Genomic DNA, 24,233 nt, shown 5'->3' on the forward strand with positions numbered 1-24,233 from the left:
ATACAATGGAATGTTTTTCAGCCATAAAAAAGAATGAAATAATGCTATTTGCAACAAGGATGAACCTAGAGATTCGTATGAACCTAGACTTCACATACTCAGTGAAGTCAGACAGAAAAAGGCAAATACCATATGATATCATTTATATGTGGAATCTAAAAAAATTATACAAATGAATATACTTACAAAATAGAAACTGACTCCCAGATTTAGAAAACAAATTCGTGGTTACCAAAGGGGAAATATAGAGGGGAGGAATAAATTAGGAGGTTGGAACTGACATATACATACTACTATATATAAAATAGATAATCAACAAGGACCTACTGTATAGCACAGGGAACTCTACCCAGTACTCTGTAATAACCTATGTGGAAAAAGAATCTGAAAAAGAATATGAATATATATATATATATATATATATATATATATATATATGACTAAATCACTTAACTATACACGTGAAGCTAACATAATATTATAAATCAAATATACTACATTAATTAATTAATTAAAAATAATTAACCACTTAGGATTATAAAATAATTTTTTGACTCTAGAAAATTTTATTTTGTCATGATTTTCAGATTTCTATTTTTTAATTGTTTAGAAATGATTAAGAAAATAACTTTCCCTATCCAAAAGTCTAGCTAAAATGTGACATCAGTATATTTTTTTTTTCTGGCAGGAAAATATATTATAATTTTTTATTTACATATTTATTTATTTATTTTGGTGTGCTGAGTCTTCATTGCTCTGTGGGCTTTTCTCCAGTTGCGGAGAGAGGGGGCTACTCTCTAGGCGTGGTGTGCAGGCTTCTCGTTGCAGTGGCATCTCTTGTTGTAGAGCGCACACTGTAGGGCATGCAGGCTTCAGTGTTTGCGACTCATGGGCTCGGTAGTTAGGTTCCTGGGCTCTAAAGCACAGGCTCAGCAGTTGTGGGTGCACGGGATTAGTTGTTCCTCGGCATGTGGGATCTTCCCAGAACAGGGATTGAACCTGTGACTCCTGCATTGTTGGGCAGATTCTTAACACTGAGCCACCAAAGAAGGCACAGATTATTATTTTAAATAGCTCACTTGATAAGAAGATATTCTTGGAAGATTTCCTTGTGTATATATACTTGCCGCTGGGAATTAAATACTGGTGTCAGAGCTAGGTTTAGAATTTGACCCAAAGTAAGCAAGCAAAATGCTTGCACCAAAAGAAAATTCCCTGTGATAAACTGAAAATCATTAAAAAATCAATAGCTACTAGTGATGTTATCTGTTTTTCTTCTTAGTTATGAGTATTTCTCATTTTAATCAGAAATGGATGCTTTTATTGATGAAATTGTTGGTGTGCAAACATTTAAAAATTAACCTCCCAAAAGGCATTTGGGGTCACATCTTCCCTATTTTAAAACAGCAGCCTAGCTTTTTTTTAATATAGAAAGATAATATAACACAATATTTCATGTTCCATCTTCCCCAAGAGTGGGGTAAGGTTTCACTCTTTCCTACAGAAAAAGTTGTCAGCATCTATCAATGTGTCCCTAGTCTTCCTTCAACTTTCTGAAGCAAACAAGAAGTGCCTTCTGAAACAACAGTGGGATGAACATTTTCCCTTCACATTCTCACTAGGTACTGTGAAATAGACTTGCTCTTCTAGCTAGAAATTTATGTTAACCATCCCTGATGTTATTTAAACCACCATCACCACCAACAAACAGACTAACATAGAAAATACCAGAACAGAGCAATAACCATTTAAAGATCCAGGAAAAGATCCAGGGATGTACACTCGGAGGTCTGTCTGTGTTATTCCTTAATTATTTCTTACAAAAAGATTGGAATCTCAGCACTTCTATTTGGACTATAATCAGTACAACTCAGTCAAGTTACTCTGATTTTATTTTTCCTTATCTATAAAGGTAGAGTCATAGTACATAACATGGAAACATGAAAGTGAAAGTGAAGGTCGCTCAGTCATGTCCGACTCTTTGCGACCCCATGGACTGTACAGTCCATGGAACTCTCCAGGCCAGAATACTAGAGTGGGTAGCCTTTCCCTTCTCCAGGGGATCTTCCTGACCCAGGGATCGAACACAGGTCTCCCGCATTGCAGGCAGATTATTTACCAACTGAGCTATGAGGGAAGCCCTCATTTATGTTTGGAAACATAAATTAAATTATATATGTATATGAATTTGAGACATGACTGAGGCAAATCAACAAAGAAAAATGAAGGTAGACTTAGAACTTTAATCCAGGAAAGAAAGAAAACAGGGAGCTAAGGTGAACACATAGTTTATGAAAAGGAACATGCCTATTGATATTTGAACTATTCTTTGAAGACAAGGCTCTTGTTCTACTTGAGATCGGTTCAGTTCAGTTCAGTCACTCAGTTGTGTCTGACTCTTTGTGACCCCATGGACTGCAGCACGCCAGGCTTCCCTGTCCATCACCAACTCCTGGAGCTTACTCAAACTCATGTCCATCGAGTCAGTGATGCCATCCAACCATCTCATCCTCTGTCATCCCCTTCTCCTCCTGCCTTCAATCTTTCCCAACATCAGGGTCTTTTCCAATGAGCCAGTTTTTCACATCAGATGGCCAAAGTATTGGAGTTTCAGCTTCAGCATCAGTCCTTATAATGAATATTCAGGACTGCTTTCCTGTGCTTGCTTCGGCAGCGCATATACTAAAATAGGACTGATTTCCTTTAGGATGGACTGGTTTGATTTTCTTATAGTCCAAGGAATTCTCAAAGAGTCTTCTCCAACACTACAGTTCAAAAGCATCAATTCTTTGGTGTTCAGCTTTCTTTATAGTACAACTCTCACATTCATACATGACTACTGGAAAAAACATACCTTTGACTGGACAGACCTTTGTTGGCAAAGTAATGTCTCTGCTTTTTAATATGCTGTCTAGGTTGGTCATAGCTTTTCTTTCAAGGAGCAAGTGTCTTTTAATTTCATGGCTGCAATCACCATTTACAGTGATTTTGGGCCCCCCAAAATAAAGTCTCTCACTGTTTCCATTGTTTCCCCATCTATTTGCCATGAAGTGATGGGACCTGATTGCCATGATCCTAAGTTTTCTGAATGTTGAGTTTTAAGCTAACTTTTTTACTTTCCTCTTTCACTTTCATCAAGAGGCTCTTTAGTTCTTCGCTTTCTGCCATAAGGGTGGTGTCATCTGCATATCTGAGGTTAACGATATTTCTCCCGGCCAACTTAATTTCAGCTTGTGCTTCATCCAGTTTGTGTATCTCTACTTGAGATACAGAAGGACAAAATCAAGGAGAAATGACTCAATGGCTCCTCAGACTGCTCTGGTCATTACTCTTAGCAGGGCTTCAGTATCAACTGAATATGATGGTGACAGCATTTAGAAAACATGAAAAAATAAAAGAGACAGTGGAAACAAGATAGGAAAAAAAAAACTAAATTTAAGATATTCTTTTAAAAATCTGGTTTGCAAAAAATGCCCTTTCAACCTACATCTTGTCTGCTTTCAAGTTGGAGTAACCGATGCCTTATCGAGGCATCATCTATTCTCTGTGGAAGATGATGGAAACATGAGAGTAGAAGAGTGGCGGTCCAAGGCAAGGACTTGGCCAGCCCTTCTAGGGCCTGTTGTGCCATCTTCTGTGAATGCAGATAGAGGTTCTAATTGAAATTCATGTTTATGTGGGTTTATTTTTAAGCAAATTGTTCTCTTTGACTGGCTGCAAGTGACTCAGCACACTCCTCCACTTTACAAGTGTATAAGGTATGCATGGTGTACATCTGATGACTTAATTTCTCCCTTTCACTTCCCCTTTATCCTAATTTGCTCAACTGATTTGTGTGTCTTTCAGAAACACCTTAAATCTATTTTGTGATGATAAATAAAAAATGCTCACTTCCTTCCCATCTCAGAAGCCTTCCCTCAACTCAGGGTTTCACCCATCTGTGGTTTCCTCTGTCTGTTCCATAAAGGCAATTTTACAAGAGTTTTCTACACTTGTCCACTTGTCTGTTTCTTCATCTCTTGGTCTTTCCTAAATCCACTGCTGTCTGGCTTTTCTTTTTTTTTTTTTGCAAATAAGACATCATTTTATTTAAAAGAGGCCTTACCTTTCTCTTATTTTCTTATTTTTTTTTTCATTTATTTTTATTAGTTGGAGGCTAATTACTTTACAATATTGTAGTGGTTATTGTCATACATTGACATGAATCAGCCATGGAGTTACATGTATTCCCCATCCCGATCCCCCCTCCCACCTCCCTCTCTACCCCATCCCTCTGGGTTTTCCCAGTGCACCAGGCCCAAGCACTTGTCTCATGCATCCAGCCTGGGCTGGTGATCTGTTTCACCCTAGATAATATACATTATATGCACATCAGAAAAAGAGACACAGATGTACAGAACAGACTTTTCGACTCTGTGGGAGAAGGCGAGGGTGGGATGTTTCGAGAGAACAGCATCGAAACATGTATATTATCTGGCTTTTCTTAAATTGATCATCCAAATGGTCTTAAATTGATTATCCATATAGTCAAGAATGACTCTGTCAGCAGACACCTCTCAGGCTTTCTCCTGGCCTCTCTGCCATAATTGTGCCATTCTTATTGTATTCATAGTTGTAGAATTATTAACCTAGCATCATCTACAGGTTTCTCCAATGAGACACTCTCATCCTTTTAGTGCCCCCTGCTCCATCCCCACACCATGTTGATATCTTCTGGTATTTAGAACTGGGTTGTTTGAGGCTATGGTTTTTTGTGGGTTTTTTTTTTCTGTTTCTTTTCTTTGGTCCTTCCCTTTTTAGAGGGTAATACATTTTTCTAATTTTTTGATCATTCTTATTTCCTGTATCTCTTGGAGGATTCTCATGAATTTATGTCTTGTCTTTTTTAAGTACTTCCTCTAAGAATATTTCCAAAGTGGGCCTTTGAGGTGTAGTTTCTGAGACCTTAGCAGCCTGAGAGCATATTTATTTTACCATCACATTTATATAATAATTTGTAGTACATAAAATTGTAGGCTAAAAGTTTTTCCTTTCAATACTTTTAAATATTACTTTATTCTCTTTCTGTATCCTTTTTTTTCCTATTTGGAGATATGATTTCATTATCCCTTTGGAAATGATAAGCTCTTCCTTTCTTCAAGAGTTTAGAGTTTTCTCCTATGTTTCATATAACTATCATGCCAGTCTCCTTCATTTGTCATCATTTAGTCCTTGAGGTTTAAAGGGGAGAAATGGAGGAATAAATGTCCCAGGGTCAATCAGCTTCACTGTTGTACTCCAGCTCCCTGCTCCACTAGGATTCTGGGTGCATGATGTTGTACCCCAGAAACAGGCTATTTGTGCTGGTTTTTGTGATCTTCCACAGCATTGCTGGGTGGATACTAGAGCAGAATTTAAAAGCTTCCCCTCAACCTGTCCCCCCATTGCACCAGACTGCACTTGACCTTGCTGATTCATGATAGCCTTTGGCATCCCCAGGAGTTTCTCGGTTTTAATGTTCCTGATACCTATGTACTTTCTCCAGGGTTGATTTAAGGGAAGGAGCTCAATGATCAGGTCTGGTTTGTCATCTTGTCAGAATTGGAAGATTCCTTTCAGCAGTGTTTTATATAACTGACTCATACCTTCTTCCTAAAACACCCTTGCCTTACCTTCCTGATAGTACATTTATGAGATGCTTTTTTTTTTTGCCTTCTAAGAGTCCTTTTCTGCCCACTCCTATTTCTCTTAAGTCCTGCTTTCTTGTCATGTTCCACATTCTCTAGAGATGATCCCATCTCCTTTAAAGACTTCAGTTACCACTTACATGCTGAGTTCTAACAATCTAGTTCTAGCTCTAGACACTACTGTTTTCTAGATTTGTATAGCCAGCTCTCTAGTGCACATGACCAAATAGATGTAAAACACATCCAAAAAATCATCCTGCTCTTGAAAGCTCCTCCTGGTTGCTCTCTCTGTGAGGCTTCCACTTAACTTTCTTTTTTTTTCTTTCTTTTTTATTTATTTATTCATTTATTTCAGTGGGTTTTGTCATACATTGACATGAATCAGCAATAGATTTACACGTATTCCCCATCCGGATCCCCCCTCCCACCTCCCTCTCCACCCAATTCCTCTGGGTCTTCTCAGTGCACCAGGCCCGAGCACTTGTCTCATGCATCCCACCTGGGCTGGTGACCTGTTTCACCATAGATAATATACATGCTGTTCTTTTGCAACATCCCACCCTCACCTTCTCCCACAGAGTTCAAAAGTCTGTTCTGTACTTCTGTGTCTCTTTTTCTGTTTTGCATATAGGGTTGTCGTTACCATCTTTCTAAATTCCATATATATGTGTTAGTATGCTGTAATGTTCTTTATCTTTCTGGCTTACTTCACTCTGTATAATGGGCTCCAGTTTCATCCATCTCATTAGAACTGGTTCAAATGAATTCTTTTTAACGGCTGAGTAATATTCCATGGTGTATATGTACCACAGCTTCCTTATCCATTCATCTGCTGATGGGCATCTAGGTTGCTTCCATGTCCTGGCTATTATAAACAGTGCTGCGATGAACATTGGGGTGCACGTGTCTCTTTCAGATCTGGTTTCCTCAGTGTGTATGCCCAGAAGTGGGATTGCTGGGTCATATGGCAGTTCTATTTCCAGTTTTTTAAGAAATCTCCACACTGTTTTCCATAGCGGCTGTACTAGTTTGCATTCCCACCAACAGTGTAAGAGGGTTCCCTTTTCTCCACACCCTCTCCAGCATTTATTGCTTGTAGACTTTTGGATAGCAGCCATCCTGACTGGCGTGTAATGGTACCTCATTGTGGTTTTGATTTGCATTTCTCTGATAATGAGTGATGTTGAGCATCTTTTCATGTGTTTGTTAGCCATCTGTATGTCTTCTTTGGAGAAATGTCTGTTTAGTTCTTTGGCCCATTTTTTGATTGGTCATTTATTTTTCTGGAATTGAGCTTCAGGAGTTGCTTGTATATTTTTGAGATTAATCCTTTGTCTGTTCTTCATTTGCTATTATTTTCTCCCAATCTGAGGGCTGTCTTTTCACCTTACTTATAGTTTCCTTTGTAGTGCAAAAGCTTTTAAGTTTCATTAGGTCCCATTTGTTTAGTTTTGCTTTTATTTCCAACATTCTGGAGGTGGGTCATAGAGGATCTTGCTGTGATTTATGTCGGAGAGTGTTTTGCCTATGTTCTCCTCTAGGAGTTTTATAGTTTCTGGTCTTACATTTAGATTTTTAATCCATTTTGAGTTTATTTTTGTGTATGGTGTTAGAAAGTGTTCTAGTTTCATTCTTTTACAAGTGTTTTTTTGAAAAAATAAACAAAATTGACAAACCATTAGCAAGACTCATTAAGAAGCAAAGAGAGAAGAACCAAATTAACAAAATTAGAAATGAAAATGGAGAGATCACAACAGACAACACTGAAATACAGAGGATCATAAGAGACTACTACCCGCAGCTCTATGCCAATAAAATGGACAACTTGGATGAAATGGACAAATTCTTAGAAAAGTATAACCTTCCAAAACTGAACCAGGAAGAAATAGAAGATCTTAACAGACCCATCACAAGCAAGGAAATCGAAACTGTAATCAAAAATCTTCCAGCAAACAAAAGCCCAGGACCAGATGGCTTCACAGCTGAATTCTACCAAAAATTTAGAGAAGAGCTAACACCTATCTTACTCAAACTCTTCCAGAAAATTGCAGATGAAGGTAAGCTTCCAAACTCATTCTATGAGGCCACCATCACCCTAATTCCAAAACCAGACAAAGATGCCACAAGAAAAGAAAACTACAGGCCAATATCACTGATGAACATAGATGCAAAAATCCTTAACAAAACTCTAGCAAACAGAATCCAACAACATATTAAAAAAATCATACACCACGACCAAGTGGGCTTTATCCCAGGAATGCAAGGATTCTTCAATATCTGCAAATCAATCAATGTAATACACCACATTAACAAATTGAAAGATAAAAACCATATGATTATCTCAATAGATGCAGAGAAAGCCTTTGACAAAATTCAACACCCATTCATGATTAAAACTCTCCAGAAAGCAGGAATAGAAGGAACATACCTCAACATAATAAAAGCTATATATGACAAACCCACAGCAAGTATCACCCTCAATGGTGAAAAGTTGAAAGCATTTCCCCTGAAATCAGGAACAAGACAAGGATGCCCACTCTCACCACTACTATTCAACATAGTGTTGGAAGTTTTGGCCACAGCAATCAGAGCAGAAAAAGAAATAAAAGGAATCCAGATAGGAAAAGAAGAAGTGAAATTCTCGCTGTTTGCAGATGACATGATCCTCTACATAGAAAACCCTAAAGACTCTACCAGAAAATTACTAGAGCTAATCAATGAATATAGTAAAGTTGCAGGATATAAAATTAACACACAAAAATCCCTTGTATTCCTATATACTAACAATGAAAAAACAGAAAGAGAAATTAAGGAAACAATACCATTCACCATTGCAACAAAAATAATAAAATACTTAGGAATATATTTACCTAAAGAAACAAAAGACCTATACATAGAAAACTATAAAACACTGATGAAAGAAATCAAAGAGGCCACTTAACTTTCAAAGCCAGAATCTGAGTATCCTTCTAGATCTCTCCCTTATAGCCTACATTTAATTAATTACTAAATTCTGTTGCTTATGCCTCCTCAACATATCTTAGACTCATCTCCTTTTCTCTGTTCCTACTTTAAGCCTTAATCCAGGTCATTGTCATCAATCACTGGTGATGCAAATGACCCTCCTAACCGTTCCTCTCCTTCCACCCCTGTTCCATCTTATACAGTTGGAGTGAAACCTTTAATTCAGCAATTCTGAAATATTCTGGTCTCAGGAAACCTTTACATTCTTAAAATTTGTTGAGGGCTTTGTGTATGTGCAATGGATAGATATAGATCTAGTTACAGATATTTACTTCATTAGAAACAAAAGTGAAAAAAACACAAGAATAACACAGGAACATCAGATCAATGATGGCATCACTCAATTTGTAGCCTCTGGAAAACTCCATGGTACGTGAGAGAATGAGAGTAAGAAGAGTAAACAATGTCTTACTATTATTATGAAAATAATTTTGACCACACAAAACTCTGAAGGTTTTAGCAATATCCTGGGGCTTTGTGGACCTCGTTGTGGGAACCGCTGCTTAATCCATCCATGCCTTTGCGTCCCAGTTGCAGTCACTTTATTACCTTGCCACAGTCTTTCGGGATGGAGTCCAAAAGCTCCAGCAAGATATGTAAAATCCTTTATAATCTGGCCTCTACCCATCTCCCCAGACCCAGCTCTGGATGTCCCCATTTTGACCTCTGCGTCAGCCAGGTTGATGAGCTTGCCAGCCTCAGCACTTTCTCACTTCGCAGACTGTCCCTCCTGCTTTTCTCATGACCTGGGATGCCTTGTGTCCCTACTCATTCTTCTGAACTCAGCTTTGTCTTCAGTTTTGCCTAAAACCTTCCCTGAAAACCAGGCCCCTCCTCTGGTTTCCTTCTTTTATAACTGTTGTTTACATATGTCTCCTTCATTGGACTATAAGCTCCTTGGGTCTTTGCTGTAGCTTTCTAGTGCCAGACAGTATGAGTTCAAAAGCACTGCTATATCGTTGGATGAAAAAACAGATGTATAGTAATATAAGGCTTGTATAACTGACTTACGTATTTTTCCTTTAGATGCTTAGTAAACTGACATTATGGTTTTCTATAATATATATTAATTCACCCCTTTTGTTAAAAAAAATTCCAATTTTAAAATGCCGGTAAGGCATATACCCCAAGGAAATCATAATTGAAAAGAGAACATGTACCCCAGTGTTCACTGCAGCAAGGACATGGAAGCAACCTAGATGTCCATCAACAGATGAATGGATAAAGAAGATGTGGTCCATATATACAATGGACTATTAATCAGAAAAAAAGAAATGCATTTGAGTTAGTTCTAATGAGGTGGATGAACCTAGAGCCTACTAAACAGAGTGAAATAAGTCAGAAAGAGAAAAATAAATATCATATATTAACACATGTATGTGGAATCTAGAAAGATGGTACTGATGATCTGGTTTGCAGGGCAGCAAAGGAGACACAGACATGAAGAACAGACTTGTGGACACAGTGGGGAAGAAGGAGGGTAGGATGATTTGAGAGGGCAGCATTGAAAAATATACATTACAATATGAAAAATAGATAGCTAGCGGGAATTGCTATCTGACGCAGGGAACCCAAATCTGTGACAACCTAGAGGGGTGGGAGGGGAGGGGGGGAGGTTCAAGAGGGAGGGGACATACTATACCTATGGCTGATTCATGTTGATATATGGCAGAAACCAACACAACATTGTAATGTAATTATCCTCCAATTTAAAATAAAACTTAAAAAAATAAAAACACCAATAAGATGTTAGTTGTGATGCTACTGGGTATATACTATGGACCAACTTATTTGATGGTTACAGAGAACTAACTGTCCCTGACTGAGTCTACCTTCCCCTTACCAACAAGGTAATTGGTATGGTGGGGCTAGGGCTTAAGGAGAAGCAGTTTCCAGTGTGTAACTACTTTCTTGGCTGGTAGAACTATGGAATGTTTGCCTATGGGCGATCTTTCTGTGCCACCAGTAGATTAACCTAGGGCTGGAGGAGCGAGGAGACACAATGAAAATTGCATACAAAAGCTTTTTTGCATATGTCAGTTTTTCTGGGAAGGGCATGAATAGCTTTCCCCTTTGAAAGGGCTCAAGGATTCAGAAAAGGCTCAAGGATCCCGAGAGACACTTCACAATTAATGACTTGCTTTTCAGTGAGTAATGGGCTATTTTATTTTCAATGAAAAAGTGTGAACTTAGTGCAAGATCTATCAGTATCCCAGGTCCATTTTACGATGGCATGTTTATACCTACTGTGATTCTGTGAGGATTCTGTATTGTATATGTAGAATTCTGTACTGTATGTAATGTAAACTGAGGATGTGAGTGTTTCTAAATTAGACGTTTACTGTGCAAATAGACTTTAAAAATGATTAGAGGAAAATGAAGACCTAAATTTTCAGGTTAATGCTAATAAGTCACATTCAAAATAGCCTTATGCTCAAAAGATTATTTAGTAAGAACAGATTTCAGTTATTGATCAATTCTTTAGACAGATAATTTCAAAAAAACAATATTTTTCAAAAATGATGTTTTTCATTAACAATCTGATTCACCTTATTAGATATTTGTTTAACTATTAATTAATTTATTAACATTAATTATTTATTGAGTATATTCAGTGTTTATTAAATATTTTATTTGCATCTTGGATATATCTTTTTTGCTAAAGATCTAATTTTCTCATTTGATAGCACAACAACATTAAATGAAAGAAGAGTATGCATCTAAAAATAAAAATGAATGGAAAAAAATGGGATCAAATGCTTTCTGTAATATTCTTTTCAGTATTTATTTATTAAAAGCCTTTATACTTTGCTTTTTCCCTCCCAGATTAGATTTCTTTACTTATTTTTTATCACCCCTTCCCACCTAAGATTTACACACTAGTTTTTATGATTGGAATATATTCTGGATTTTTTAGAACATAAAGTGTCCTTAATCAATGGCTCCTTGCTTGGATTGTTTAATATCTTTTATTTTTTTACCTATTTTGAAAGTTCACCTCAAGAAAGTCTGTTTCTTATTGAATTCCTGTTTAAAGATACATTTTCTTCTGACTGATTATTTATAGACTAGCCCCATGGCCTGTGATTCAACCTCATAAGGTCAACTGGGTTGCTTATGATTTTCAAACAACAAAAGAAGGCCATCGCCAAGATCCAAAAGGAGAAGTGGCAAAGATAATACTATAATATTTGATCTAGGAATATGTTTTGGATTTAAATTTGAATGTGAGGATGACTGGTGCTTTGAAAACTATAGTAGTAATAATAATAAAAATATTAAAATTATACTTATTGTATGTTTATTATCTTCTAGACCTGCACTGACCAAATATGATAGCTCCTAACCACATGCAGCTACTGACCACTTGAAATGTGACCCATGCCACATGTCAAAAAAGTAATATTTTGGAGGGTTTCCCAGGTGGTGCTAGTGGTAAAGAACCTGTCTGCTATTGCAAGAGACATAAGAAATGTGAGTTCCATCCCTGGGTCAGGAAGATCCCTGGAGAAGGGCATGGCAACTCACTCCAGTAGTCTTGCCTGGAGAATCCTATGGACAGAGGAGCCTGGTGTGTTACAGTCCATAGGGTTGCAAAGAGTTGGACATGACTGAAGCAACTTAGCATGCATGCAATATTTTGGAGTTATAAGGTTAAATAAATTATATTATTAAAGCTATTTCACCTGTTTCTTTTCACTCTTTTAATGAGGCTACTAGAATATTTCAAAGTTATATAAGTGACTTACATTATATGAAGTTATATAATGTTAATTATAATAACAATATAACATAATTGTTAATATAATAATATGTAATAATATTTTTAAAATAAAATTACATAAGTGACCTTACATGAGTGATCTAGGTAGTTTATATGCATTTTAGTCTCATTTAATCCTTACAACAATCTTAAGAGGTATATATTTTTAATATTCTTATCATTCATAGAAGAAAACTGATTATTAGAGAAGTTAAATAACTATCCTAGGATTATTTATGGTAGAATCAGTACACAAACCCAATTTGTGTTATTAACCAGTAGTTTCTAAGCTTTTTGATAGCATCACTTGTCAGTTCTTTTTTGTTACCAGCAACAGCAATGTGATTGAACAGGATTCTTTATTTTTTTAAGTCTTGGTTTCTTACTTTGTGATGGAGCATCTTGAAAGTCTCATTCATTTTAAAGATGTGTGGATTTAATAAATCTGATGGCTGAAATACAGGTCTGCAACAACATGTGCATCATGTGAGGAGGGGCATCACTGACTGAGTGCACTTACTAAAGCATGAGGCTCAGTTTTTTCATCCACTCATTAATTATGCAAAGGCTTTTATTGAAATTCAGCTAGTAGATTTCTGTCTCTTCTCATGTCATTAAGTTGTTCTGGCACACTAACTGGATGATGTTGCAGTTTTATATTTCAAATGGTTCCTACTAAAATTCTTCAAAAGATTTTAAAACACATTTAAAATGATGTGAGGCTTTTTAAAGGTGACACATAATTTTTATGAAGAAAAAAATGAAAATATTTCCATATGTTATTTCTTAAAATCCATATGTTTAAACATTTCCATGTTTGTCTTTCAAATGTTTCTGCTCTCATTGCTAAAAATGACACCTTTGCTTTGAAGAGACAGATTAAGTGTAATTATTTTTTTTTTCAAAGTATCTGCTATGTCACATACCACTTGTCATTACAGAGAAATTTGGAAGATTTGTAACATTTGTCCTTTGTCAAAAAATGTGCAACATCTTTATGTTTGACAATTTTCTTCAGTTCTGCATTTTTCCACAGGATACCAGAGATGAAACAAATTTTATGGTTAGCAGCAGTCTTATTTTAAAGCATTAGGAAGATTTTTACCAAAGTATTGTGAAGATTCTACCAGGTTCTACTTTTTAAAAAATGTTTATACAGAATGAACTGCATTGATGACCTGATAGATTGTGCACCTGGGCTGCTCTTGTTCGTGGCATTAGTTTGACTGCAGTGAATGATTTTCGTGTCCGGTGCTTTCTCTGAAACTTGACCTTGGAAATATTTTCTTTAAAAATTCTAATTAAAAAAGTTACTCCATCACTGGTTATACTTGCATAGATTTTCAAATAATTCACATACTATGAGCATATAGATTTTCTTGTATATCTTCTCTTTAGAGACTTATGAAAATAATTCTTCATGATTTTGTCACTGAGATGTAATTTGTGCATGAAGGGAATTAGAAAATATTTAAAACTGGATGATAATGAAAACAGATCATAGCAGTTTGGGGATACAGTTAAAGCAATGCTTAAGAGGAATTTGTAGTTTTCAATGCTTATATTAGAAAGGCATTATATTGCACATGGAACTATATTCAACATCCTATGACAAACCATAATAGAAAAGTATGTAAATGAATACATAACTGAATCATTTTGATGTATAACAGAAATTAACACAAAACTGTAAATCAACTCTACTTCAATAATTTAAATTAAAAAAAAGAAAGGAAAAGCTTAAAAATCAATTATTTACATTTCCTTGTTAAGAAGGCAGAAAAAGATGAGCAAATTAACCCAAAAGTAAGTATCAATAGAAGAAAGGAAATAATAAAACTTAAATAATGCAAACAACAGAGAGGATTAACAAAGCCAAAAGCTGTTTTTCAAAAACATCAACAAACTATTAAATTTAATTATATTAATTATTATAATTTAATAATTATGTTAATTATTAAATTTCTAGCAAAGCTGTTCAAGAGAAAAGAGAGAAAATGCAATTACCAATATCAGGAAGGAAAGGGGATTTCACTACAGATTTTACAAACTAAAAAGAATAAGAAATAATATGAACAAGTCTATGTCAATCAACTCAACAAGTTCAATTTTTTGAAAATTATAATTTATCAAAATTAACACAAGATGTAGTAGAATTATGAACAGGCTTATATCAATCAGCTCAGTTCAGTCACTCAGTCATGTCCGACTCTTTGCGACCCCATGAATCACAGCACGCCAGGCCTCCCTGTCCATCACAAACTCACTGAGTTTACTCAAACTCATAGCCATCGAGTCAGTGATGCCATCCAGCCATCTCATCCTTTGCTGTCCTCTTCTCCTCCTGCCCCCAATCCCTCCCAGCATCAGGGTCTTTTCAAATGAGTCAACTCTTTGCATGAGGTGGCCAAAGTACTGGAGTTTCAGCTTCAGCATCAGTCCTTCCAATGAACACCCAGGACTGATCTCCTTTAGGATGGACTGGTTGGATCTCCTTGCAGTCCAAGGGACTCTCAAGAGTCTTCTCCAACACCACAGTTCAGAAGTATCAATTCTTCGGCGCTCAACTTTCCTCACAGTCCAACTCCCATATCCATACATGACCACTGGAAAAACCATAGCCTTGACCAGCCGGACCTTTGTTGGCAAAGTAATGTCTCTGCTTTTTAATATGCTATCTATGTTGGTCATAACTTTCCTTCCAAGGAGTAAGCGTCTTTTAATTTCATGGCTGCAATCACCGTCTGCAGTGATTTTGGAGCCCAAAAAAATAAAGTCTGACAGTGTTTCCACTGTCTCCCCATCTATTTCCCATGAGGTGATGGGACCAGATGCAGTGATCTTAGTTTTCTGAATGTTAAGCTTTAAGCCAACTTTTTCACTCTCCTCTTTCACTTTCATCAAGAGGCTTTTTAGTTCCTCTTCACTTTCTGCCATAAACAATGTTAGATGTATTAACAAAAATCTCCTCGTAAAGCAAACTTCAGATCTTTGTAGTTGCACTGATGAATTTTATCAAAGAATTAGAAAGATATAATAAGCTTTGAAAAACAGAAGAAGAAAAAGAAATACTTCCTGACTAATTTATGAAGCCAGAGTAACCTTGGATACCAAAGTCAGGCAAAGATATTACAGAATACTACAAATGAAATCCCTCATAGACATAAAATCAATTTAAAATTAGCAAATCAAATCCAACAATACATATAAAATACTAGGTATGAGATATATAATATATATGAGACATATTTGGGCTTCCCAGGTGGCACAGTGTTGAATAATCTGCCTGTCAATGCAAGAGACACAAAAGACACGGCTCAATCCGTGGTTTGGGAAGATCCCATGGAGAAAGAAACGACAAACTGCCCCAGTATTCTTGCCTGGAAAATTACATGAACAGAGGAGTCTGCTGGGCTGTAGTCCAGGGGTTTGCAAAGAGTCAAACATGTCTGAGTGACTGAGCATACACGCACACACACATACGCACACACACATACATACACACACATGATATATATATATATATATATATATATACACATACACGTATGTATATATATAATAATAAGCTTTGAAAAACAGAAGAAAAAGAAATACTTCTGACTAATTTATGATATAATATATATAATATACTAATATATGTGTGTGTGTGTATAGATAGATGATGAATATAAAATGTATGACATAAATGTATGACACATTATACATATATATATATATATAATGTATATATAAAACCATCTGGGCTTTATTCCAGGAATGATTCAAAAATCAAACAATTTTACTTACTGTATTAACAGACTAAAAGTTAAATATCATGCAATTATCTCAAATGATAGAGAAAGACCATCTGACAAAATTCAATGTTCATTTCATGATGTAAAAAAATTAACAGTCAATAAACAAGGAATAAAAGTAAACTTCCCCATCTGATAAAGTGCATTTCCAAAAAGCCTATGGTGCGCTAGTGGTAAAGAGCCCACCTGCCAACGTGGGAGATATGAAACACGAGTCTGATCCAGGGGGTCAGGAAGATCCCTGGGAGGAGGGCATGACAGCCCCCTCCTGTATTCTTTCCTGGAAAATCCTATGGACATAAGGGCCTGTCAGGCTACAGTCCATAGGGTCTCAAAGAGTCTAAAGTGACTTAGCATGCAGCACACACATAGCTAAAATAATAAAAGATGAAAGTTGAATAGTAAAAGATGAAAGTTGAATGTTTTCCCCCTTCAGATCAGGAACAAGCCAAGGATGTTTACTGTCACCATTTTTATTCTACATAATAGTAGAAATCCTAGCCAATGAATAAGGTTAAAAAAAAAAAAAAGAACTAAAACAAAATTGGTAAGAAAGAAATAAAACTATCCCTGTATATAAACAACATGATTTACAGAGAATTCTAAGGAAGCAACCACAATCTCAGCCACCATGACAAAGCATACTAAAACTACTATATGTTTCACAATTTAAGTCAGTATACAATTATTGTTGTTGTTCAGTCACTAAGTCATGTATGACTTTTTGTGACCCCATGGACTATAGCACACCAGGCTTCCCTGTCCTTCACTGTCTCCTGGAGTTTGCTCAAATTCATTGCCACTGAACCAGTGATGCTGTCTGACCATCTCATCCTCTGCCACTCTTCTCCTTTTGCCTTCAGTCTTTCCCCAGTGCGTCAGCTCTTCAGGTGGCCGGTGTATTGGAACTTCAGCTTTGGCATTAGTCCTTCCAATGAATATTCACGGTTGATTTCTTTTAAGATTGAGTGGTTTGATCTGCTTGCTGTCCAAGGGACTCTCAAGAGTCTTTTCCAGCACCATAATTTGAAAGCACCAATTCTTCAGTGCTAAGCCTTCTTTATGGTCAGCTCTCACATCTGTAAGTGACTGCTGGAAAAACCATAGCTCTGAGTATACCTGGAAAATCCCATAGACGGAGGAGCCTGATGGGCTACAGTCCATGGGGTCTCGAAGGGTCAGACACGACTGAGCGACTTCACTTTCACTTTTCACTTTCATGCATTGGAGAAGGAAATGGCAACCCACTCCAGTGTTCTTGCCTGGAGAATCCCAGGGACAGAGGAGCCTTGTGGGCTGCTGTCTAAGGGGTTGCATAGAGTCGGACACGACTGAGGGGACTTAGTAGCAGCAGCAGCAGCAGCAGCAGTGAGTATACCAATCTCTGTTGGTAGAGTGATGTCTCTGCTTTTTAATACACTGTCTAGGTTTGTCATAGCTTTTCTTCCAAGGAGCAAGCATCTTTTAATTTCATGGTCACAGTCACCATCTGCAATGATTGTGGAGCACAAGAAAATAAAATCTGTCACTGCTTCTATTTTTTCCCCTTATATTTGCCATGAAATGAAGGGACTAGATGCCATGATCTTAGGTTTTTGAATGTTGAGTTTTAAGCCAGCCTTTCACTCTCCTCTTTCACTCTCATCACTAAGCCATAAAATCATCACCCCTAGAGTATGGTTTTAAGTGAACTGAAGTATAAGTATATGAAAATTTGAACTACCTGAACAGCAATTATATGGAACAGCCTAATAATGAGGGGAAGGGAAATTTGAGAAATTGAAAATTTGCGTGTATCTAACATATTATTGTTGTTTGGTCGCCAAGTTGTGTCCAACTCTTTCAGCACCCCATGGACTATAGCCCGCCAGGTGCCCCAGTCCATGATAGTTCTCAGGCAAGAATACTGGAGTGAGTTGCCATTTCCTTCTCCCAGGTGTGTTCCTGGCCAGGGATTGAACCCATGTCTCCTGCATTGTCAGCCGAATTCTTTACCACTGAGACACCAGGGAAGCTTGTGTGTGTATATTCATAGACATGTAAGCAAATGACATTCAACCTACAGTTTAAATATTGTCTCTTTAGCAGAAAATTAGTTGAAGGAGAAGAGATGTGAGGAAAAAGGAAGAGAAGTTGCATAAACTGTTATTGCATGTTGATTGAATTAGAATGCTAAGTAGAGAGTTTAGGAAAGATCATGACCACCAAGACTTTCTGATTGGTTCATGACATATGAATTGTGGGACTCTATTTCTAAAGAATTGTGTGACTGCATAGATTAACCATGAATCCTAAGAAAGACTGGGTATCTACTTACTGAATATTGATATACACTAATGTATGATTTATGACTTAGTCATGTGAGTGGTTCTTTTCAATTCCTTTTTTTTTTTTACATTTTTAAAAACAGCTTTATTGAGATGTAATTAATATACAAAAAAACTGCACAAATTTAATATGTATCATTTGATGAGTTTAGAGAGATAAATACATCCATAAAACCGTCACCACAATCAAGACATATCAATTACTTCTAATAGTTGCCTATGCCTCTTCTTTCTTTGTTTTGTGTATGTGCTAAGAATCTTTAACCTGAGATCTACCCTCTTAATAAATTTTTTAAGTGTGCAAACAGTGTTAAGTATAGCACGATGTTGTGTGGGCTTCCAAGGGTCTCAGTGGTAAAAAATCTACCTGCTAGTGCAGGAGACATGGGTTCCATCCCTGGGTCAAAAGGATCCCCTGGAGGAGGAAATGGCAATCCACTCCAGTATTCTTGCTTTGAAAATCCCATGATCTTTCCTGAACTCTCTACTTAGCATTCTAACTCAATCAACATGCAATCACAGTTTGTACAACTTCTCTTCCTTTTTCCTCACACCTCTCTCCTCCAACTAATGGATGTGAGATAATATGTCATTGTGGTTTTGATTTGCATTTTCCTGATGATTAGTGATTTTGAGCACCTTTTCATATAGCTATTGGCCATTTATTTGTCTTCTTTGGAGAAACCTCTATTCAAGTCTTTAGCCCAGTTTTTGAGTTATACATAATGTTTGCTATTGTAGGAGTTCCTTATATGATTTAGTTATTAACCCTTATCTGTTTCACTTCTTTTAAAAAAGAAATTTTAGCCTTAATGTAATTCTCTATTTCAGCCTATGTATAACAGACATTGACATGAAGCTTTGGTACAAGGATTCTTGCTTTTTAAAAGATAAAAGAAATGGCACATTGTATATCGAATTAAACTGAATGATAAATTTATGGAAGCTGAGGGGAAAATCTAAAAGAGTAGATTGCTGAGGTTTTGTGAATCATTATTTTTTTCATGAAGCAGTTTATATCTAGGAACCTAGATTTGTAGCCTACTGGGTAGAATCTAGGTTTTCAGGTTGTTGGTTCTCTGAATATTTCTTCGGCCAGATGGTTCTGCAGGCTGGGTGCCATCTGACCAGGCAATGTTTGCTAGATTATTTAATTGTGTGTTTATTAAACCTTGCTCTTTCTGGCATCATATTGTACTTTTTTTTTAAAGAGTCTCCTTGGCAAACTGCTGGGTTTGGGCGGTGATTATTTTTTTAAGTATATCACTGAGGCTGCCAGAGATCACTACTTACTCTCCTCTGCTCTAGAATGCCAAAGAATAGGACTTCCTTATCTTTAGACCTCACTGTACTTCTGCAGAGATGCTTTTCATTTTTAAGCCAATCTTTCATTTTTGTGATATTTGGAGTTCTCCTTTGGAGTGATTGTCATAGGTGATCTAGTGATTGGTAATTAAATCTTGAATCGTCCTCATTGACTTGGGTTATGTTGGAGAGTAAGAAAGTTTATACCTAACAGTTGGAACTATGTCAGGACCCCATTTTCAGAAAGTGTGGTTAGGAAATTAAAAAACAAAGATCAGTATGTTAGTAGAAACTTGGGAGACTTTTTGGTCTTTTTTAGCCGGTGAAGAGGGTGAAAGACAAGCAAGATGTAATCCTAAGCCTGGCCCCAAAGCAAACAGCACAGTATTACCCAATACTCATGTCTCCCAGTAATACCCATTTATCAGGATAGTACCCACCCTGAATGGCGCAGTTAGGTATGGATTGGCAAGAGGAGACAGGAGGAGTCCATGACCATTATTTCCATTGTGTGGATGCTTGACCTCCAGGGTCTGTGTTCTGTGAGCTCTGATTATTTTGTGACTGGCCATTAGCACTGAAGGATACAAACACCATTAGTCATCTTTGCATGAGTCCCTTGACCCAGCTGGTCCACCACTCATAGATCAGCAAATGGCTCAGAAATCTAGAATTTTTAAGGCTTCCCTAGCACCTCATCTGGAGAAGGCAATGGCAACCCACTTCAGTACTCTTGCCTGGAAAATTCCATGGATGGAGGAGCCTGGTAGGCTGCAGTCCATGGGGTCATGAAGAGTCAGACACGACTGAGCGACTTCACTTTCATTTTTCACTTTCATGCATTGGAGAAGGAAATGGCAACCCACGTCAGTGTTCTTGCCTGGAGAATCCCAGGGACAGCGGAGCCTGGTGGGCTACCGTCTATGGGGTCTCACAGAGTCGGACACGACTGAAGCGGCTTAGCAGCAGCAGCAGCACCTCATCTGGTAAAGAATCTGCCCACAATGCAGGAGACCCTGGTTCGATTCCTGGGTTGGGAAGATCCGACAGAGAAGTGATAGGCTACCCACTCCAGTATTCTTTGGCTTCCCTGGTGGCTCAGCTGGTAAAACATTTTTAAAGATCCTCCATAAAAGTCATGAGAAAATTCAGAAGCATTGAAGATAACATGGAGTCTGGCCCCATGTGCTTCTGTTTAACCACCAAGAATGTGTAATTGTAAAATTCCTTAATCCCAAAGCCACTGTGACTCTTTACCCCTGGTAAGTGGTCTAGGTGAGGAGTCTGGAAGTCCACCCCATTTCACTCTAAGGCTACTCCATGATATTCTGAAAATACTGGTGGCCTATACTTTTGCAGGTTTTTTGCAAGAGCAATTTCAGAGATGTTCTTCAGTGGTCAGAAAAAGAGGTATGGGTGTATTATCTTTGGAAACTGGAAGAGAGTAGTAGAGGAGCATACAGACAGGATAGGAGAAATTATTGGATGCTTCCTTGGTGACTCAATAGTAGAAAATCTACCTGCCAATGTGGGTTTGATCCCTGATCCAGGAAGATTCCACATGCCATGGACCTACTAAGCCCATGTGCCATAACTATTGAACTCTAGAACCTAGGTGCTGCAACTACTGACTCCATGTGCTGCAATTACTGAAGCCCACGCACAACAGAAGCCCACTTCTCTTATTGCTCTGCAAGAGAAGCCACAGCAAGGAAAAGCCCACACACTGCAAAGAAGAGTAGCCCCTGCTCACCCCACTTGCTGCAACTAGAGAAAAGTCTACACCCAGCACAGCCAAAAATAAATAAATAAAACTATATTTTTTAAAAAGATACAGAGAAGCATGAAAGAAAGAATTAATAAAACTTTAAAAAGAAAAATTATAATAATAGGAAGATGACGTATCAAAATCTAGCATCTTGATGGGCTTATTGAACTGAAATGTAAAAGTTGACTGATGATTACCATAAAAAAAAGGGGTTGTTGGCAAATTAACACAACCTTTGGGCATTTTAAAGAGGATAGAGAAACCATCATTCCACCTGCAGTTAACAACTAACTCAGAAGCAGGATTCCTTCAGTGCACTTACTTCCCCATGCATGGTTCAGAACAGAAGCAGAGAGAGAGAGATACCAGCCCGGGGCCATTTGAAACCAGCAGAGTATCTGTGACATGCCTGCAGAGTGACTTCACCACTCATTAAGGGAGATCCATGTGTGTGTTCTTGCCAGGTGCACATCCCTATAGAAAGCATATAATAGCTTTTTTTTTTTTTTTTGGATTTTCAGGACAATTTGTGTGTCAGTGAAGTGAGTGCTAGGTTATGATTGCTGTGAAATCCCTTGTATAAAGTGTTATTTTAATTGACCCACTTCGTGAATGTTTCAGAAGCCATTCTTTTAAGAGATTTGTTGTTTATGGATTATGTTTAAAGGAATTTTAGAACTTTTAATTGAAGGTTTGGGGTACCTCCACTGTATTGGTTATAGAATACCTTCTGTCAACCCAAAGTTGTTCTTTTCCAGTAATTCTGAATCATAAATATGGACTGGCAGAACCTAACAACAAGGAACCTGATTTAGGTAGGTGATGATTCTTTTTAAAGAATATTTTAAATGTGGGGACCTTTCAGATATTTGTTGATAATGCTCTATAGTTGCTTTGAAGTATTGTTTTGCCTAGGTAGCTTTTGATTTGTTTGTTTTTGGTTTATAGTAGTCGTTGTTTTTCTTTTTAACACTATATTGGTCATCTGACCAATATGTGGTGGTCTTGTGTATTTATTTGTTCCTAGGACACTTAAGTGCCTTATATTATTAAAACACAGGTAGGTGTTTTATGGAACTGAAGTATCAATTTCACAAGCTTTAGTGTATAAGGTAATGGTATAACATGATGGATAAGAGTGTTGATTCTGGAGTCAGCCTTCTTGAGTCAAACCACAGCTTCCCTTCTTACTAGGTATGTCCTTGGGCAAGCTAGTTAATCTTTCTAGTTTTTGGTTTCCTCATTGTTAAATGGGGATATCAAAGAGCATCTACCTTATAGGGTTGTTGTGAAGATTAAAGGAAGTAATATACTTAATACAAGGACCCAGAATACAGTAAGTATTCAATAAACTTTTATCATTTTATCTATTAATGTTCTCAAAGCTTGAGAAATGGTACCTGCCCCTAAAGTTAATTCTTCCTTTTCTGGTTACTGCATTTCTTTTAAGGAAGTGACACAAAACAATCAGTCTTCTAGACTAGTTCCTCCTTTCTATATAGATAACTTTTTTGTTTATAACAATCAAATTTGTATGTAGACAGAGTTGATGATATCAGACATGGAAACAGTTGATTTCATTTTTTTATATGCCTTTTAAAAAGAGTGTTTTGCATATTGTAACACTGCCCTAATTTTTCAAATTCCACCTCACTTACTATCTCTCCTGCATGTTAGTAGCAAAGGAGAGAACGAAGACCATTTTTTTCTGTCCTTTGATTTAATCTAAGCCTCTTGACACTGTGAGCAGGATATTTCATCTTCTGCAGGAGCTGCTAATGAAAGTCTAGTGTTATATGATATTGTTTTAATCACCAAGAAGGTTTATTAGTGCCTTCTCAGAGGGACACAGGGATTGGACAAAGCTGGATATTTATTTCGTAAAATGCCTTTTAGGTCAGTTTCTATGAATTTTTCCTCAAGAGGACTGGAATTATCCCAGAAATGAAAAAAATTATTTGGACTTGAAAAGTAATCTTCAGTAGAAATTGACTTAAGGGAAATCAGTTCTGTTTGTGTTTTCTGCTTTCTAATCACTTAGAATGATACCTTGTGTTATAGAAGGGAGGGGGCAGGTGGAAAAGCAGATTAAAAACCAAATCAGTGAAGATGTGGCCACCAGAAGATCACACTGAGTGTTCTATTTTCTTTCTGTATCTATAAACCCTTTCAATAGAAAGATTCTTCATCAGAGCTATTCATAGATGACAGTTTTATTTGGCATGCATATCATATTTAGATCTTCACATCTTAAGTGTTTAATTTTTTTTCAAATTTAATCAACTGTTTTTTAAGCTATCAGTTACAAGATAGTATGCATTCCTCTGACTGGTTAATAGTAATAGATAAATAAGTTCTTAACTTTAGGAGATTATTAGTTTTCAGACACAAAGCTGTCATATTATGAGCAGTATTGAAATCTGTAGCTGTTATTTTGCATCTGGGTTCTGATTACAACTTTATAGTATGTGTTGTCCTTTTTCTACAGCTTTTTCTAATGTGTTATGTTGATGTAATTGAATACCAAATTGCATCTGAGCTTGGCTCTCAGACTGCAGAGTGTGAGGACTTGACCATATTGTG

At 37.0% G+C, this 24,233-nt stretch overlaps 1 protein-coding gene across 6 annotated transcripts in view; it reads left to right on the top strand.

Moving 5' to 3' along the window:
• Nucleotides 1-24,233, top strand: part of LHFPL3 (LHFPL tetraspan subfamily member 3) — a 613,796-nt gene that overhangs the window by 126,778 nt on the left and 462,785 nt on the right. For 4 of the 6 annotated variants that reach the window (XM_043463010.1, XM_043463009.1, XM_043463008.1 and 1 more), the window contains exon 2: nt 22,409-22,465. The exons of the other annotated variants lie outside the window; for them this stretch is intronic. In XM_043463010.1, the coding sequence (XP_043318945.1) occupies nt 22,409-22,465 (57 nt within the window). The remainder of the gene's footprint in view (nt 1-22,408; nt 22,466-24,233) is intronic. 6 annotated transcript variants of the gene reach the window in all.

The sequence above is a fragment of the Cervus canadensis genome, chromosome 3 (assembly GCF_019320065.1).
Source record: "Cervus canadensis isolate Bull #8, Minnesota chromosome 3, ASM1932006v1, whole genome shotgun sequence".
Lineage (NCBI taxonomy): Eukaryota > Metazoa > Chordata > Mammalia > Artiodactyla > Cervidae > Cervus > Cervus canadensis.